At 50.0% G+C, this 17,136-nt stretch overlaps 1 protein-coding gene across 5 annotated transcripts; it reads left to right on the forward strand.

The window, feature by feature from the left end:
- Positions 1–1,184: 1,184 nt before the first annotated feature.
- On the forward strand, positions 1,185–14,202 carry HEPACAM (hepatic and glial cell adhesion molecule). 5 transcript variants are annotated; one of them, XM_045585473.1, is made up of 7 exons: positions 1,185–1,570; positions 7,591–7,932; positions 9,476–9,757; positions 10,019–10,118; positions 10,871–10,944; positions 11,251–11,318; positions 12,087–14,202. In XM_045585473.1, exons 1-7 carry the CDS (start codon positions 1,486–1,488, stop codon positions 12,378–12,380), a joined length of 1,245 nt encoding a protein of 414 aa, XP_045441429.1. In that variant the 5' UTR covers positions 1,185–1,485; the 3' UTR covers positions 12,381–14,202. The 5 variants fall into 5 exon arrangements, with proteins under 5 accessions (XP_045441429.1, XP_036305390.1, XP_036305387.1 ...); XM_036449497.2 differs by having other exon boundaries at positions 1,187–1,570; positions 11,248–11,318; XM_045585472.1 differs by having other exon boundaries at positions 1,189–1,570; positions 10,871–11,100.
- Positions 14,203–17,136: the final 2,934 nt, after the last annotated feature.

Here is a 17,136-nt window from a genome sequence, read left to right on the forward strand (position 1 = left end):
ACCAGGGTTAGAGATTACCAAGAGGGAGCTGTAAACTTTGGTCTCATCATGATATAAAGATTCCTTACAGGAATGAAAGAGAGGAAGAAGAAGAGGAGGAGGAGGAAGAGTTCTTTTTTTAAAGTTTAAAGTTTAAGGAAGCTGGGAAAGCACAAAACCAAGATTCCCCCACCCCTCTTTGTAACAAAGAATTTCCTAGGTACTCTACTGTTCCGTATCTCCAACAATCTCCCTAACAATTCCTACAAGGAAACTACAGCTTCCCCATTCCACAGGTGTGAAATTGAGGGTTAACAAATTATGAGTCAGGTTTCAAAATTGCACAAGTTGGTGAGCATACGTTCTACTGGCAGCCCTCATGGGAATGGTGGACATAGCGATGAGGGGGCAGGAGAGCTAGAGTGACACTCCTCCTCAAAGCCTGAAAGCAAGAAGAGGCCACCTGGCTGAGAAGCTGGTGACAGAACCCAGGATGCTGGCTGCTAGGATGTCACCTTTGTCCTTGCTCTGACGTGTTGGAGAAAATTCACTGGGGGCAGAGGAATAAACAGAGTGGCTTCTGGAAAGAGGCCCTCACTCAGTATCTATGTGATTCTATGATAGGAAAGAGAACCCCAAGGAGGACCCGACAGATACGAAAATAATAGAATTCAGGCCACATTCCAATCTTCCTTTGGGATGGAACAGGGTCTTCCATCTCTTCAGTAGTTCTCTGCAGTCTCTTATTCCCCAGCCTTTTAAAAGCTTCTATCCCTCTTAAAAATCTATCGGTTTGGCTCAGTGGATGGAGCTTCAGCTTGCAGACAGGGGGGTCCCAGGTTCGATTCTGGTCAAAGGCATGTACCTTGGTTGCAGGCACATCCCCAGTGAAGGGTGTGCAGGAGGCAGCTGGTCGATGTTCCTCTTTCATCGATGTTTCTAACTATCCCTCTTCCTTCCTATCTGTAAAAAAATCTATATATATATATATATATATATATATATATATATATATATATATATATATATATTTAAAAATCTATTGGAGGTCTATCCCTCAAATACACCTTCCTTCTCAGGAATAAGAAGCATGAGGTGGAGACAGGATGGATTGGGACACAAGTCCCATTTAGCGTGGGCCCCAGTTCAGTTCCTATTGAGCCCAAATCCTCATCTCCCCCTCATACTGGTTCTCATCACAGACAGGGAAGAGCTGATGGGCCCCCAGGACCCATTGGATTGGCACCCCCTTTGAAGATTATCTCCTAAGCAAATTGCCCCCCTCCCCTTCTAAACTGGGGATGTAAGGGCTTTGAAACTAGAAAAAATGCCAGGTCTGAAAGAGAAGAAAGAACAAGTCCAGCCACACACAGAGCTCTGTGTGTTCAGAGCAAAGTTGGCAGCGTTGTGCTCGGGCAGAGAAACTCCGAGTGGTACAAAGGGACGTGCCCAGAGTGAAGAAATCATGCTAATTGCCTGCCCCAAGGCTGGAGGACGCCACCCAAAATGAAGAGAGAAAGGGGAGCCCAGTCCAGAGCCTTCAGTGCCCTGCGCCTCATTCCTTTTGTCTACCTTCTTCTGATCCAGACAGGTAGGAGACCGGAAGGGTAAGAGAGGGTTTGGCGAAGGGACTGGGGCTTCCCAAGGTGAGGGAGGGGAGCGTGGAGGGCCAGAATGTCCTTCGGGTGGGAGGAGGGGAGAGAGAGCTCAGCTGTGTGGGAAGCCTCTCAGTGAATTCAGGCATTAGTGTTGAATGTATTTCTTCATTCTGCACGGCCCCTGCCCCCTCCCCCAAAGGCCTGCATGACTTCGGAGCTCCCACGGCATTCAGGACATTAGAGGAAGGGCAATGAGCCATTTTTATAGGATGGCTTGTTGGGACTGGCCAGTTCCGGCATTCTTTGCAAGGATTCTGGTGAGGCTTGGTGGGGTGGGGGAATCTTGGTTTTGTGCTTCCCCGGCCTCCTGCCCCCACTTCTCTGAGTCTGACATAGCAAGAAATATAAGAAGCTTTGGCGATAACAAGCCCCCTGGTTTCGGAGAGTCACAGCAAACTACCCATAACTCACCCTACACCGTAGACACCTGTCTCCTGTTCCACCCCTACCAACCATTTGGAGAATTGATCTTATTTTAAGTATATTTGTTTATGCACACGGGCGCGTGCGCGCGCACACACACACACACACACACACACACACACACACACACAGACCAGAAAGCTTAGTAATGCACAATTTAGTTGGACAAACAGATGCAGAGATCATTTTAGTAAAACACAGAAACTATGTTGAGTCAGATATGCAGAGGATGCTTCAGAGCAGAGAGAAGTCACCCACCCCACCAGGAAACAGGTGCTGGTGGTGCAGGGTGCAGTTGGGGGAATACCAGGAGAGGTCACCTGGGAATGTCTGACTACATTTTAAAAGATCAGATAAAATAAGTATAAGTGTGGGAGTGGGCATTAGCTTTGGGGAAACGGGCAAAGGTCGACAGCTTGAGGTGGCACCCTGTGTTTTGGAGCAGCCCAGCTGTTCTCCTCTGCTGGAGAGGCAAGTGTGAATCAGTTCGGCTAAAGCCTGGTAAACTGCACCAAGTAAACCAGAAAAGTCTGTGAATGGTGGAGTGGGGGTGGAGGGCCAGACGCGTGTTGGGTTAGCTCACTCTGCAGTGAGGCACTGGCGGGAACTGGAGGCAAACAAGAAAGGAAAGGACACCTGTGTTCATTTCCTAGGGCTGCTAGAGCAGAGGACCACAAACTGGGTGGCCTGGAAAACAGAAATTTAATGTCTCACAGTGTGGGAGGTTAATAGTTTGAGATCAACATCTCGTGGCAAAACTCAGCCGATGGCGATAGAAAAAGATCTGTTCTAGGCCTCTCTGCTTCTAGTAGTTCCTTGGCTTATGGCAGCATAATTTCAGCATTTACATGTTATTCTCCCTGTGTGTGTGTCTGTGTCCAAATTTCTCCTTTTTATAAGGACAACAGTCATATTAGATTAGAGGCCCATCTTCATCTTAGCTTATTACCTCCACAAGAACCAAATAAGGTCACAGTCTGAGGTACTGAGATTAGGACTTCAACATATGAATTTTAGGGGTCACAGTTCAACCCATAAAAGGCTACTGCAGTCGTTCATGAGAGAGAAACAGCATGGGCTGGAATTAGAATAAAGAGGAATGCTGAGATAATATTTTGGAGGGAAAGTCAAGACTTGGTGATTGATAAGAAGTGGGAGGATCCAGAGAGGGAGGTATAGGTTCTGTGTGTCAAAAATTGTAGGGATGTGATCATTACTATAATCCATGTTAAGATTGAAATACCTATGACACATCTGTGGGAAAATGTTGAATAGCCTGAACCTGGGGGCCAGGAAGGCCAGGGCTGATGGGAGGTATTTGGACGCTGTCAGCCATAGGTAAGATTTAAAATAAAGTATGGATAATAGCACCTAAAATGAGAAAATAGGCTGAAAATGGAACATTGAGTAATCCCACGATTTGTAGAGGAAAAAATCCCATTGAGGAGACCATAAAGGAACAGTCACAAGGACAGAGGGAGAACTAGAAGACTGTGTGTGCAGAAAGTTTTCTAGAGAACCAACATTCAAGATTTTACTCTTTGGGATCTTATAACTATTCCAGCCTCTTTTTAATTTTTTTCAATTAAACATTCCATACAGAAAAATGCACTTAGCATAAGGATACAGCTGGATGAACCGTTGAAAAGTGAACATATTCATGTAATCAGTGCCCAAGATCAAGCAATCGATCACTTTAGTACCTCATACAATTTCAGGGACTATTGCCCTCCCACCAGGGTCACAGTGGTATCCTAATTTCCAATGCAGATGAATTTTGCATGTCTTTGAACTTTACATAAATGAAATCAGATTAGGCATTATTTTTTGTCTGGTTTCTTTCACTGAACACTGAATTTTTAAGATTCATCCATGTTTCCTGTTTGGGGCGTTATGAATATAGTTCTTAAAACATCCTAAGGTGCATGTTTTGGTTACAGAGATACACATTCTTTGGAGTATACACATACGAATAGAATTACTGAGTTATATGCATATGTTAAGTTTTAGTGAATAGAACCAAACGGTTTTTGAAAGTGGTTGTATCAATCTGCATTCCCACCTGCATTATTTGAGAGTTCCAGATGCCCCCTTGACCACCAACAATTCTTTTTTATTTTAACCATCTTAGTGAGTTTGAGGTGGTATCAAATTATGATTTAGAATTGCATTTCCATGGTTATTAATGAAGTGTCTTTTTCAAATCTTTATGAGCCATTTGGATATCCTTTTTGTGAAGTACCTATTCCAAGTCTATTGCCCATTTGCTATTGAGTTTTCAGGATTTAAAAAAAATTATTGATTTGTAGGAATTAAAAAAAAAAACATTTTTTGGGTATAAGTCCTTTATAGAATATGTATTACTTCCCACCCTACAACTTGCCTTTTCACTGTCTTCATGCTGCTATTTGATGAATAGAAGCTCTGAATTTTATTGTGTCCACTGTATCATTTTCTTCTTTTATGGGTGTCACACTTTTGTGTTCTATCTAAGAAGTCTGTGTCTGTTCTCAAGTTGTGGAGCTATTCCACTGTGTTTTTTTTTTAAAACATGGGTGCTTTACCTCTCACAGTTAGATATACAATCCATCTAGAATTGATATTTGTGTAAGGTGTGAAGTAAGGATCAAGCTTTTTTGTTTGTTTGTTTTGTTAATCCATTGATTTTTAGAGAGAGTAGAAGGGAGGGGGAAAGACTAAGAGAGAAATATCCATGTAAGAGAGACACATCGATTGGTTGCCTTCTGCCTGCTCCCTGATTGAGGTACGTTTCCTTGACTGGAACTGAACCTATGATCGTGGGCCAATGCTCTATCTACTGATCCAAAGTGGCTAGGGCTCAAGATTCATTTTTTCCACCGGGACCGGTTTGGCTCAGTGGATAGAGCGTCGGCCTGAGGACTGAAAGGTCCCGGGTTCGATTCCGGGCAAGGGCATGTATCCTGGTTGTGGGCACATCCCCAGTTAGGGGTTGTGCAGGAGGCAGCTGGTCGATGTTTCTCTCTCATTGATGTTTCTAACTCTCTATCCCTCTCCCTTCCTCTCTGTAAAAAATCAATAAAATATATATATTTTAAAAATCCTTCACATAAAAAAGGGATATAACTGCAGTTTATGGTATTAGAGATTATATGTCTGTATATAGACCAAAATCTACAATACATGATTGACACCATCTCATTGACATTTGTAAAAGATGAGAGGCCCAGCGCATGAATTTGTGAACAGGTGGGGCCCCTATGGGTGAGCCATGCATCTGGCACCCTCCTGAGGGGAGTGGCCTGTGGGATCAGGCTGAAACTGACTCTCCAACATCTCCCAAGAGGTCCCAGATTGCAAGAGGGTGCAGGCCAGGCTGAGGGACCCTACCGGTGCATGATTGGGCCAGAGAGAGACACAGGAGGTTGGCCAGCCAGGGAGGGACCGCAGGAGGACTCCAGGGCATGTTCAGCCCATCTCACTCAGTCTCGATCAGCTGGACCCCAGCAGCAAGCTAACCTACTGCCCCATGGTGGTCAGTGCACATTATAGCAAGTGGTTGAGCGGCCTTAGCATATCATTAGCATATTATGCTTTGATTGGTTGATCAGTTGACAGGTCACAGGACAATTGGACACTTAGCATATTAGGCTTTTATCATATAGGATACATTTAAGGCAAATACTAGTAAGTGGACTCTTTTGCAAAGCAAAATTAGCACATAAAAATAAGTCGATTGTGGTGTCTTTAAAGGAAGAGACTATTAAGGGAATCCGAGGTTATTGGCAGATGCATTTACAGCTTGACATTGCTTGGTGTCACAGGGGGTCAAAATCCTCCTTGATGAAGGCCACCTACCTGACCCAGTATGGCACTGTTTAAGTTAATCAGTCAATTTCCTTTTGTTCAGCCTGGGGTGAGAACAGACACTTCCTACATACTGATGCCTCAGAGACTAGAGGACAGTAATGAAGTTAATCACTTCTCAAGGTTGAGTAGTCCTAGTCCCTTTTATTTCTGCTGTGGATCACAATTGTTAGCCACTTCCTCGTTTCTGTGTCCTGCTTTGGCTCCTGTCCCAGTTCTCTGTGTCCCTTGAAAGCTGTGGAACCCTGAACTTAATGCAGACTCCAGTTTTGGCAAGCATTTTGGGATACAGTGTTTGCTTGGCAAAATGCTCTCTTTGTCAGCTTCTGAGGAAGACTGCTCAGTCCATACTACCCCTGTAAGTTATGGTGGGAGGAAGACTCCCACCTAGGGCCGTGGTCAGCAAACTGTGGCTCGAGAGCCGCATGCGGCTCTTTGGCCCCTTGAGTGTGGCACTTCCACAAAATACCACGGCCTGGGCGAGTCTATTTTGAAGAAGTGGCGTTAGAAGAAGTTTAAGTTGAAAAAAATGTCCATCGTTGTACTGTTGATATTTGGCTCTGTTGACTAATGAGTTTGCCGACCACAGATCTAGGGCAATCCATATGCTATAGCCTCTGAGTGTTTTCATCCTGAAGAATCAGGTTTAATTGGCAGAAAGAGCCCAATCTTATAAGGCCTTCTGATTCCAGACTTTTTGTTTCACTCATCCTAAATCCCTCTTCTAAAGGGAATACAAATTGGGCTGGATTTTGGGTGGATTTTCAAAATCATCTACCTCATGACAGGGCTGTGTTGCACTGGGTAGGCCTAGGAAGATGCTACGTGCCGCTGAGGCAAGGATAGGAGCGGCTCTTGGACTAACTGGATTGCGGCCCCGTTGTCTTCAGACCCCTACCCTTCCCCTTCAGGCCACCATCATGTGACATACATGATGTCACATGTGAATCTATGTCTTTGTGAATCTATGTCCCCAGGCTTTCTCCCTCACCCAACCCCACCTCACTCTCCCAGTGTTCCATCAAGAAAACCTCACAAATTCACCCTAACGTCGATTGACTTAAAAGCTACAGAGGATAAAGAATGTCTGTTTTTGCCAAAATCGGTTTGGCTCCGTGGATAGAGCGTCGGCCTGCGGACTGAAGGGTCCCAGGTTCGATTCCGGTCAAGGGCATGGACATTGGTTGCAGGCACATCCCCAGTGGGGAATGTGCAGGAGGCAGCTGGTCGATGTTTCTCTCTCATCGATGTTTCTAGCTCTCTATCCCTCTCCTTTCCTCTCTGTAAAAAAAAATCAATAAAATATATTTTTTTTAAAAAAGAAAAAAAAGAATGTCTGTTTTGCTCAATGATCTATCCCAAGGATACATAATAGTGCCTGTCATATGGTAAATGCTCAATAAATATTTCTATAAATGGTGAGGGTGAGCTGGACTCTTCCAGAGGGACACTACCAGAGGCAGAGGGCCAGATGGAAGAAGATTTAAGGGCAACGGGATGGGGGTGAGGGATGATGGAGGAGCAGAGGGGCCCAGCGCTACAGGGGGAGATGAGAAGGCACCGGAGAGTAAGAAGGAAGGACACCTGGGAAGGGTCCAGAATGAATGGGGAGACTTGAAGAGATCAGAGGAATGAAGGTGGGAGTGAGGTAAGGAGCCAGGGGTCTGATGCCCTCTGTTCCTAGGGCCCCTGCAGGGGGTGAACATCACCAGCCAGGTCCGCCTGATCCATGGCACCGTGGGCAAGTCGGCGCTGCTCTCCGTGCAGTACAGCAGCACCAGCAGCGACAAGCCCGTGGTGAAGTGGCAGCTGAAGCGGGACAAGCCGGTGACCGTGGTGCAGTCCATCGGCACCGAGGTCATTGGCAACCTGCGGCCCGACTATCGGGACCGCATCCGCCTCTTTGAAAACGGCTCCCTGCTCCTCAGCGACCTGCAGCTCAGCGATGAGGGCACCTACGAGGTTGAGATCTCCATCACGGATGACACCTTCACCGGGGAGAAGACCATCAACCTCACCGTAGACGGTAAGGCACTCTGGCAGGGGAGGCGCGGGGCTGGTCCTGAGACCGGGGCAGGGTCTGTTAGACCCCAGAACGCCAACACAAAACCACTCAGGAGGTGAGAGTGAGCCAGTGGGGCCTTAGCAGTTAGTAGATAGGCTGCAGGAAACAGGTAAAGAGTGCTTACTGTACTCCAGAAACTGCTGTAAGTACTTTGCACATATTGACTCTGTTAATGCTCACAGTAATCTAGGCCAGCGGTCGGCAAACTCATGAGTCCACAGAGCCAAATATCAGCAGTACAACGATTGACATTTCTTTGGAGAGCCAAACTTTTTCTACTTAAACTTCTTCTAACGCCACTTCTTCAAAATAGACTTGCCCAGGAAGAGCCAGGCTCAAGGGGCCAAAGAGTCGCATGTGGCTCGAGAGCCGCAGTTTGCCGACCACAGAGCTAGGGATAGTAAATATCATTATCCCCATTTGCAGAAGAGGAAACGGAGGCACCAAAAGGTAGAGTAACTTGCCTAAGTCTTGCAGCTGGTAAGTGACTGAGCCAATATTTGAAGCCAGGCAGCTGGACTTAGCCTTCGTTGTTCCAGTTTACGACATCTTAGGAAGGTATTTGGGGGAAAAGGGGAGGGAAGATCTGTGAGGGTGGGGACCATGGCTGTCTTGTTCAGTATTGTACCTCCTGTGCTCAGTAGGTACTCAATACATAGCTGGTCAATAAATGAGTGAATGGGGGCATCTGTAATACTTTCAACAATAAAGATAAGTTAAAAATAAATAAACGAATGAATGAGTGAATGAATGTATGGGTGGATAGTGGTCAAGACCTTGACTAGTAGGACATGATCTCACTCATCTAGGGGAAATGGTGAACAACATAGACTGATGAACAAGAACAGACCCTGAGATAAGGAGCCATGGGTCAGACTGTTGGACCTCAAAGGGAGGGTGGGGATTAAAGGGAGAGATCAACCAAAGGACTTATGTGCACACATATGAGCCTAACCAGTGGTCAAGGACAATAGGGGGGTGGAGGCCTGAGGGGGGGGGGGGGGGGGTGAGGGGTTGGAATGGGAGGTTGAGGACAAAAACCACCTTAATGTGATATCTTTTTTAAAAAATATATTTTATTGATTTTTTACAGAGAGGAAGAGAGAGGGATAGAGAGTTAGAAACATCGATGTGAGAGAAACATCAATCAGCTGCCTCTTGCACACCCCCTACTGGGAATGTGCCCACAACCAAGGTACATGCCCTTGACTGGAATCGAACCCGGGACCTTTCAGTCCGCAGCCCTATGCTCTATCCATTGAGCCAAACCGGTTTTGGCTTAATGTGATATCTTAATCAATAAAGAATTAAAAAAAAAGAAAGAAAGAAAGAAAGAAAGAAAGAAAGAAAGAAAGAGAAAGAAAGAAAGAAAGGATCCTGACTAATGATCTCTGAAGGGCCTCTCTGACCACAGACTGAGTTGTGCTGTGTGGAAGGTAGGGAGTTAGGGAGGTGGGAGGAGCTTTCTGGCCCCTGGCTCACAGCCTCCCCTCCCCGGGCTCAGTGCCCATTTCGAGGCCACAGGTGTTAGTGGCTTCGACCACCGTGCTGGAGCTCAGCGAAGCCTTCACCCTGAACTGCTCCCATGAAAACGGCACCAAGCCCAGCTACACCTGGCTGAAGGACGGCAAGCCCCTCCTCAATGACTCGCGCATGCTCCTGTCCTCCGACCAGAAGGTGCTCACCATCACGCGTGTGCTCATGGAGGACGATGACCTGTACAGCTGCGTGGTGGAGAACCCCATCAGCCAGGGCCGCAGTCTGCCCATCAAGATCACCGTGTACAGTGAGTCCCCCCCCGCCTGCCCTCCCCTCGGGGCTCAAAGCCCACGAGGGGCTAAAGACATCCCAGACGGAGGGAGAGGGAGGCAGAGATGGGCCAGCTCTCCATGGAGAACGGCCACAGGTGAGAAGTGAGCCCTGGGCAAGCTCTGCCCTGAGCCAGCCATCCTGCCTGGGGCTCCCTTTCTCTCCCACGGCTACAGGAAGCCCTCCTCCCCACCCCCAGGCGTCTCTCACGTCCATCCCTGCCTTTCTCTCTCCCCAGAAAGAAGCTCCCTCTACATCATCTTGTCCACCGGAGGCATCTTCCTCCTCGTGACCTTGGTGACGGTCTGTGCCTGCTGGAAACCCTCCAAAAAGTCTAGGTAACCCCTCAGGTTCCACACCCTGAGCATCCTCATCCTTCAACCCACTCCCAAGCTCTCTTCTTCTCGCGGCCTCTTTAAATGCCTTATCCCAGGGCCCTGCACTTCTGCCCAGGAGATCCCTCTCACCACAGTGGGTACAGTGTATGGAACCACCTCCTGTGCTCACAACCCCCTGAAGACCCACACTGTTAATAATGGTTTCACGTGCAGGGTACCATTCCTGGGCTAGGCACTGTGATTGTGGTTAGTGCAATATATATATATATATATATATATATATATATATATATATATATATATATATATATATATATATTAATATATTTTATTGATTTTTTTTTTTTACAGAGAGGAAGAGAGAGAGAAATATCCATCAGCTGCCTCCTGCACACCCCCCACTGGGGATGTGCCCACAACCAAGGTACATGCCCCTGACCAGAATCGAACCTGGGACCCTTCAGTCCACAGACCGATGCTCTATCCACTGAGCCAAACTATTGTAGTTTCGGCCCATACCTTCTAAGTATCATTACTTGCAGTTTACAGATAAAGACACCGAAACTCAAGTTGGTTAAACGACTTGTCCACAGTCACAACGCCAGCGGCAAACGTAGATTTAACTCCTTCCAGCCCATCCTCCTGTTATCCGGCCTTTTGTACAGCCATCCACTCGCCCTTGTCCCCACCCCCAGCCCTCCTCCGGCTCCCCCTCAGCCACTCTGTTCACGGGGTGCTGGGTGGATTTGCAGAAAGAAGAAGAAACTGGAAAAACAAAACTCCCTGGAGTACATAGACCAGAACGATGACAGCCTGAAGCCAGAAGGTGAGCTCCCAGCGGCCCACTCGCCCAACCCATCCTCACTCAGATCAGTGGGCTTCTGGGAAAAGGCGGACGCAGGCCACAAGGAAGCCGGCTCTGCAGGGCCCCTTCCTCCGCCAACCGCGAGAAGACTGCAGAGCAGGGAGAGGTGCGGCCAAGGTAGGACCCCGCGGGATGCTGCTGACCTTGGTGGAGGTTGTGGCGGGGCCTGGCCCGGCCCCCTGGGGAGCAGAAGTAGTAGGTGCTGGCCGGCGGGGAGGAGGGTTCTGGGTCTGGGCCAGCTACCCCATTCTCCGCCCTGTGCAGCAGACACCCTCCCCCGAAGTGGAGAGCAGGAGCGGAAGAACCCCCTGGCGCTCTATGTGCTGAAGGACAAGGTGAGCGGCTGTGGACCGGGTGCCCCCCACACCCCAACGAGCCCTGGCGCCAGATTAGATGCTTATATCCCCTTATGGTGCTCAGAGCGGCCTGAGGAACAGGCGTGTCGTCCCCCTGTACAGGGTAGGAAAATAAGGCAGAGGAAGGCGGAGGAGGGACTTGCCCAGGATCAGCCAAGGAAATAAGGGCCAGGTCTAGGCCTTCAGTTCAGGTCTTTGAACATCATCAGCCCTGGTAATTTCCCCGCTGTTCCACTGACGCTGCCCCAGGCTTCCCCAGGCAGATGGAAAGAGGACAATAAGGGGCAAAACACTCAAGTTCATGCATTTCACTGTTTAAGGAGCACCTGTTATCTGCCAGGCACCATGCTAAGTGTCTTGTATTGGGGGATTGGGAAGAGGGGAGAGGGAATTGAAGGGCGGATGGGAATTGAAGGGCAGATGGGAATTGGGAGGCGGGAGGGGAATTGGAGGAGGAGTGGGGATTGGGAGGGGGGAGGGGGGATTGGGAGGAAGGATTGGGAGAGGGAGGGGGGAGGGAGAGGAGGGGGGATTGGGAAGGAAGATTGGGAGGGGGAAGGGGGATTGGGAGGGGGGAAGAGGGATTGGAGGGCAGGGAACCAGACCTCTGTCTGCCATCTTCCAAGAGGTGGAAGGGTGGAGGGAACCTATCTCCTTCACTTAGGTTTGCCCAGCGCCCCTCGCACACCAGCGTCGCGCCCCTAAACCCGGGCCGCTGTCCGCTGACCCCGGCGCGTGTCCTTGCAGGAGGCCCAGGAGCCGGAGGAGGAGCCCGCCCCGGAGCCCCGCGCCACGGAGCCCGGCCCGCCCGGCTACTCGGTGGTGTCGCCGGCGGTGCCCGGCCGCTCGCCGGGGCTGCCCGTGCGCTCCGCCCGCCGGTACCCGCGCTCGCCCGCGCCCTCGCCCGCGCCCGGAGGCCGGCCGCACACGTCTCCGTCCCGCGCCCCCGGCTCGCCCGGCCGCTCCGGCCTCCTGCGGACTGCGGGCGCGCGCTTGCTCCGCGAGCCCGAGGAGGCCGCCCCGGTGGGCATCAGCGCCTGAGCCGCCGGGACCCGCCTTCCCCCCCGGGGAAGCCCGCACGCGCGGCGGCCGGGGAGGCGGGGGGCCCCCCGCAGGAGCGCACGGAGCAGGGGTCTCGCCTGAGGACGTGGATGAGCTCGAGCGGATGGAGGAGGCAGCGGGGAGCCGGGGGTCCAGGGGTGAAACCGGGTCGCGTTTGCTGCTGGCTCGCTGGCAGTGTTCTCGGCGGATAAGGGCTGTGCCCCCTTAGGACTATGTAGATTATTAAATATCCGGCACAGCCCTGCAAGGATCTTATGGGAACTAATATCAGTAACCTAACTCCCGCGACTATCCCGCGCCCTTCCCACCCGCCTCCCTTCCCTCTGGCTCCTGGCACGTTTGGGGCAAGCCCAGGGCACAGAGGCCTTCTGCTCAAACACGCACAACCAACCGTCTGGAGGAAGGGGCAGTCAGATCGCGGGGACTGTGTGTACAGGGCACTGTTCCGAACACCCGGAAATCACTGCAGGCAGTGCCTCTGGGCGCCTGCTACCTGGGCACCTACCGGTGGATGCGGGGGGAGCTCAGGCGCATCCTTTTGCCCCCTGACCTGGGCCCCAGCGAGAACAGAGGATTCAAGCCCAGGCCTTGGCCTCCTCCCGAAGCCTCCCTCAGAGGCTCAGAGAGAGGCATGCTGAGCGGTCCTCCTGTCTCTGATCTCAGAGAGAGGGATTCTCACTCACTCCCGGAGCCCAGAAAGCAACATCAGGGGAAGAACTGTTTCTAACGCTCACGCCTGTGCCTTCTCCCTGGCTTCCTTACACAACCAGCCTTTCAAACAATCATAATCCCCCCCCCCCCCCCCAGAAAGGCTGTGGGCTCCCTCCAGCTGTGAGAGAACAAGGTTTGACTTTCCAGAGAAATGAAGTGGGGGGAGGGGAGGAGGATCATTGCTCCCAGCACCTCAGGGAGACGTGATCCAACCCTTGGCTCCCTCCTCTACCTGCCCTGCTCCCAGATACCCGGATCCCAAGAGACTGGAGGAGGGCAGACTCCCCAATCACACCGCATCTGAGTACAGAGGCGGGGCCACGGTGTGGCCAGGCCAGGCCCAGGCCCCGGCCTATGGACCCCTTTGTAGGAGAGACAATAACCTGCCGTGTGAGGAGAGAGGGCAATTGAACAGCTGAAAGAGGAGACCTTCTGTGTCTCCTGACCTCTGTTTTCCGATGCCTCCAAGCGTCCTTGCATCCCAGGCCCCTCCTCAGCCTCCTAAACTCCAGCTCTGACTCTCCACCTTCCCACAGAGCAATTCCTAAGGCCCCTGACCCTACCCTTCACACTGGTGCAAGTTTTGTCCCAGCCCCAAGGGCAAAACCATCTCCAGGTAGCCCCTCCCCCTCTGGCCGTCAGCGGTCAGCATGCCAGTGGCTCATTTGAGCTTGCATGCCTTTGCAGCTCCCCTTCATTGTCCAGAACTGCTCCCCTCGCCGTCCCAGGTGCCTCGTCCAGGCAGGGTACGTAGGTGCAGGGTACGTTGCTCAGGCAGGTGTGAGATGTAGGACTCGGAGAAGGGGGAGATGCTGGTCAGCCTGGAGAGGCAGAGGTGAAGGTGAGGGTGGGACGGGATGAGAGTCTGCTGTGTTCCGTAACCTGATGCGGAATCCCCGAGGGCCCCCCGGCCCGGCTTCTCTGGCTGAAGCCAGATTTACCTTGAGTGGGGTTGGGGAGTTGGGGAAGGAGTGAGGAAGTGGATTTTGTTTCTGTTGTATTTTGTTTGGATCTTCATCTTTGTATTACCGACATCCAGCAGAGTGCCTCGCACATACTGGATGCTCAATAAACTTTTGATGAAATGAAATGACAACTTTCTTCCACTTAAGCAAGAACAAAACAAACTTAAAAATATCAGTCACTTCCCTTTTTTCTTCTCATCTTCCTTCACCATCTTTCATCCTCTTTTTTTTTAAAAAAAATTCTTTATTGATTAAGGTGTTACATATGTGTTTTTATTCCCCCATTACCCCCTCTCTTCCCTCCCCACTCATGCCCTCACCCCCCTGGTGTCTGTGTCCATTGGTTAGGCTTATATGCATGCACACAAGTCCTTTGGTTGATCTCTCTCCCTTTACCCCCCCACCCTCCCCTACCTTCCCTCTGAGGTGTGATGGTCTGATCGATATTTCTCTGTCTCTGGATCTGTTTTTGTTCATCAGTTTATGGTGTTCATTACATTCCACAAATGAGTGAGATCATGTGATATTTTATCTTTCTCTGACTGGCTTATTTCACTTAGCCTTCATCCTCTTTGAAAACCCCCAATGGTCCATTCCAAAATCATTCACCCACATCCATCCATTCAGGTATCCTTTCATTGATTCGTAAACACTTGTTACTGCACCATGGTCCAGGCCCTGTGATAGACACTGAGGAAACAGCCTTGTTAGGGTTGCCGAAGGAGGAATGCACAAGGCCAGAGTGGTAAGGGTCATCTGGATACCAGATGGGCTGAGTCCCCAAATGGCACCAGCACCCAGGGGCAGGGAGTCGGAGATTTTTTTATTATTATTATTATATTTTTTTATTAAATTATTATTTTTGTACATATACCAATGCCCTCCCCCCTCCCATACATACCCGGGAGTCGGAGATTTTAAATGACTTTAGGAGGACTTTTTCTGGACAGAAAATTCTCTGGGCAGTTTGGGATTCTGGGAAAGTCCGAAGAGTTAATGGTCTTAGCAAATGGAATGTGGTCTAAGGGAAAGGAAATAAATGCCCCTTGTGAAGTGGCCTAAAGGTCAATTCCCAGGGGAGGGGCATCAATTCAATTATTTGATCAATCCTAACAAGCATAACTATGCTGTGATTTCTACCCAGAATTCTCATGGAGGAAGACAGGGGTAAACAGATTATTACAATACAGTGTGGAAGATGCAAAGATAGAGGCAGATACAGGGTGCTCTGAGAGCATATAAAAGTGTTCTCTAAACAAGATTAAAGTACCTTGGGGGAGAATAGGCCTGAATTTAGTGTTAGAAAGATTAGTTAAGCCCTGACCGGTTTGGCTCAATGGATACAGCGTCGGCCTGCGGACTGAAAGGTCCCAGGTTTGATTCCTGTCAAGGGCATGTACCTTGGTTGTGGGTACATCCCCAGTAGAGGGTGTGCAAGAGGCAGCTGATCGATGTCTCTCTCATCGATGTTTCTAACTCTGTCCCTCTCCCTTCCTCTCTGTAAAATATCAATAAAATACATTTTTTTAAAAACCACATAAAATAAAATTGCAAATCCTCTTTAGAGAAACTTGGTCTGTGACTGGCAGAATATATAATGGGGTTAAAACAGTCTGTTCAATAAATGGTGTTGGGAAAAATGAACAGATACACTCAAGGGATAATTAGTGCATAGCTAGTGTTCTCAAAGTACTTCCACATCCCCTACCCATAAACTGCATACCGACATATCCTGACGAGGAAAGTGGGCCTCTGAGAGATTATGTGACATTGCAGGTCTCTCTGCCAGTGGAACCAGGATCTCCACATCGTGTAACTGCCTTCAGTCCCACCTGAATCCTTACCTTTACCCCATGAGCTCGGCCAGCAGGCATGCCCGGCTGCATCTTCAGAGAACGTGGAATAGGAATCCAGAGAAACCAGGAACGAGAGGTGGACATTTTTCCCCTGGAGGGTCCTTTCGAAGGACACTCAATCCCTGCCCTTTCTCTCCCCTCTCACAGGCAACTAGGAGACACTCACAAGCCTCAACACTTTAACGCCAGAGGGCAAAGGAAGGTGCTTTCTAAATTGGTCACTGGGTCTGCAGATCACCAGGGCAAGGGGCGGAACTTCCTTAAAACTGAAGGCTACTCCCACCGACATTATCTGTTTGACTCATGCAGCCGACTCTTCCTTTGTGCGTGGGAATGAGACAGCCAGGATGCTGATGGGCCAGGTTGCCGGACGTGAGCACTGTGGTGTCTGGGAGCCATCTAGATCCACCTTAGTGTTGGGAAATCCCCTTGGGGGATCCCTGAGTTGGACCAAGTAAAGGGAAGGACCTTAACGTCCTACAGGAGCAGCTCAGATTAATTGACCTCTTCTATCTCCATCAGTTCTTAGCACTTGGCCCTCCGAAAGTCTGGGAATAGAGAGGCTGGAATGGAATGGAATGGAATGGAATGGAATGGAATGGAATGGAAGTGATCTTCAGGGATCAGGCGATCTCCAGGGATGAGGCACATGACTGTGGGTCGGGGGCCATTCCTCAGGCCGCCATAGCCTCTGGGGCTCTGTTCCTGCCGCCCACCACTGTGCCACCCGTCCATTCTCACTCAGCTGAGGACAGGGCTAGTCCTGAATCTGAATTCCTTTGGGACTTGCCATCTTTCCCCCTGAGGAGGGTTTATATCATCCTTCTAGATTGCACACATTTGGGATAAAACCAGTCGGCATTCAGTCCTTAGCAGAGAACTTGGTTCATCTCCCCGAAGTCCATGTGCAAGCAGGAGAGTCTAACAGAGGACTGCTGACGGCAACATTTTAGGGAGCCAGCCGTCAGGGGCCCAGGCTTCCGGGCTCTGTCTCTGGGAAACCTCAGCTTGGCAGGGTGTGCAGAAATTCCTTTGTCTCCCACATCCTTCTCGTGTCACCCCTGGGTGACTGCAGTGTCCGCATGAATGCCCCTTTATCCCTCTGGCTCCACAGGTCCCTGACCCCGTAAACTCTATGCCGCCACTCCTGGCACACATGCCGTGGACTTGACCACTGACTGCCCTTGGCTCCTCCTCTCAGTT

The sequence above is a fragment of the Pipistrellus kuhlii genome, unplaced genomic scaffold, assembly GCF_014108245.1.
Source record: "Pipistrellus kuhlii isolate mPipKuh1 unplaced genomic scaffold, mPipKuh1.p scaffold_m20_p_20, whole genome shotgun sequence".
In the NCBI taxonomy this organism is placed as follows: Eukaryota; Metazoa; Chordata; class Mammalia; order Chiroptera; family Vespertilionidae; genus Pipistrellus; species Pipistrellus kuhlii.

Excerpts from the sequence above, each read along its gene's own strand:
- HEPACAM (XM_036449494.2), top strand. The coding sequence starts at position 1,486 with ATGAAGAGAGAAAGGGGAGCCCAGTCCAGAGCCTTCAGTGCCCTGCGC. Across the intron at positions 10,119-10,870 it reads AAACCCTCCAAAAAGTCTAG|AAAGAAGAAGAAACTGGAAA; the intron begins GTAACCCCTCAG and ends GTGGATTTGCAG. Across the intron at positions 11,319-12,086 it reads TCTATGTGCTGAAGGACAAG|GAGGCCCAGGAGCCGGAGGA; the intron begins GTGAGCGGCTGT and ends GTGTCCTTGCAG.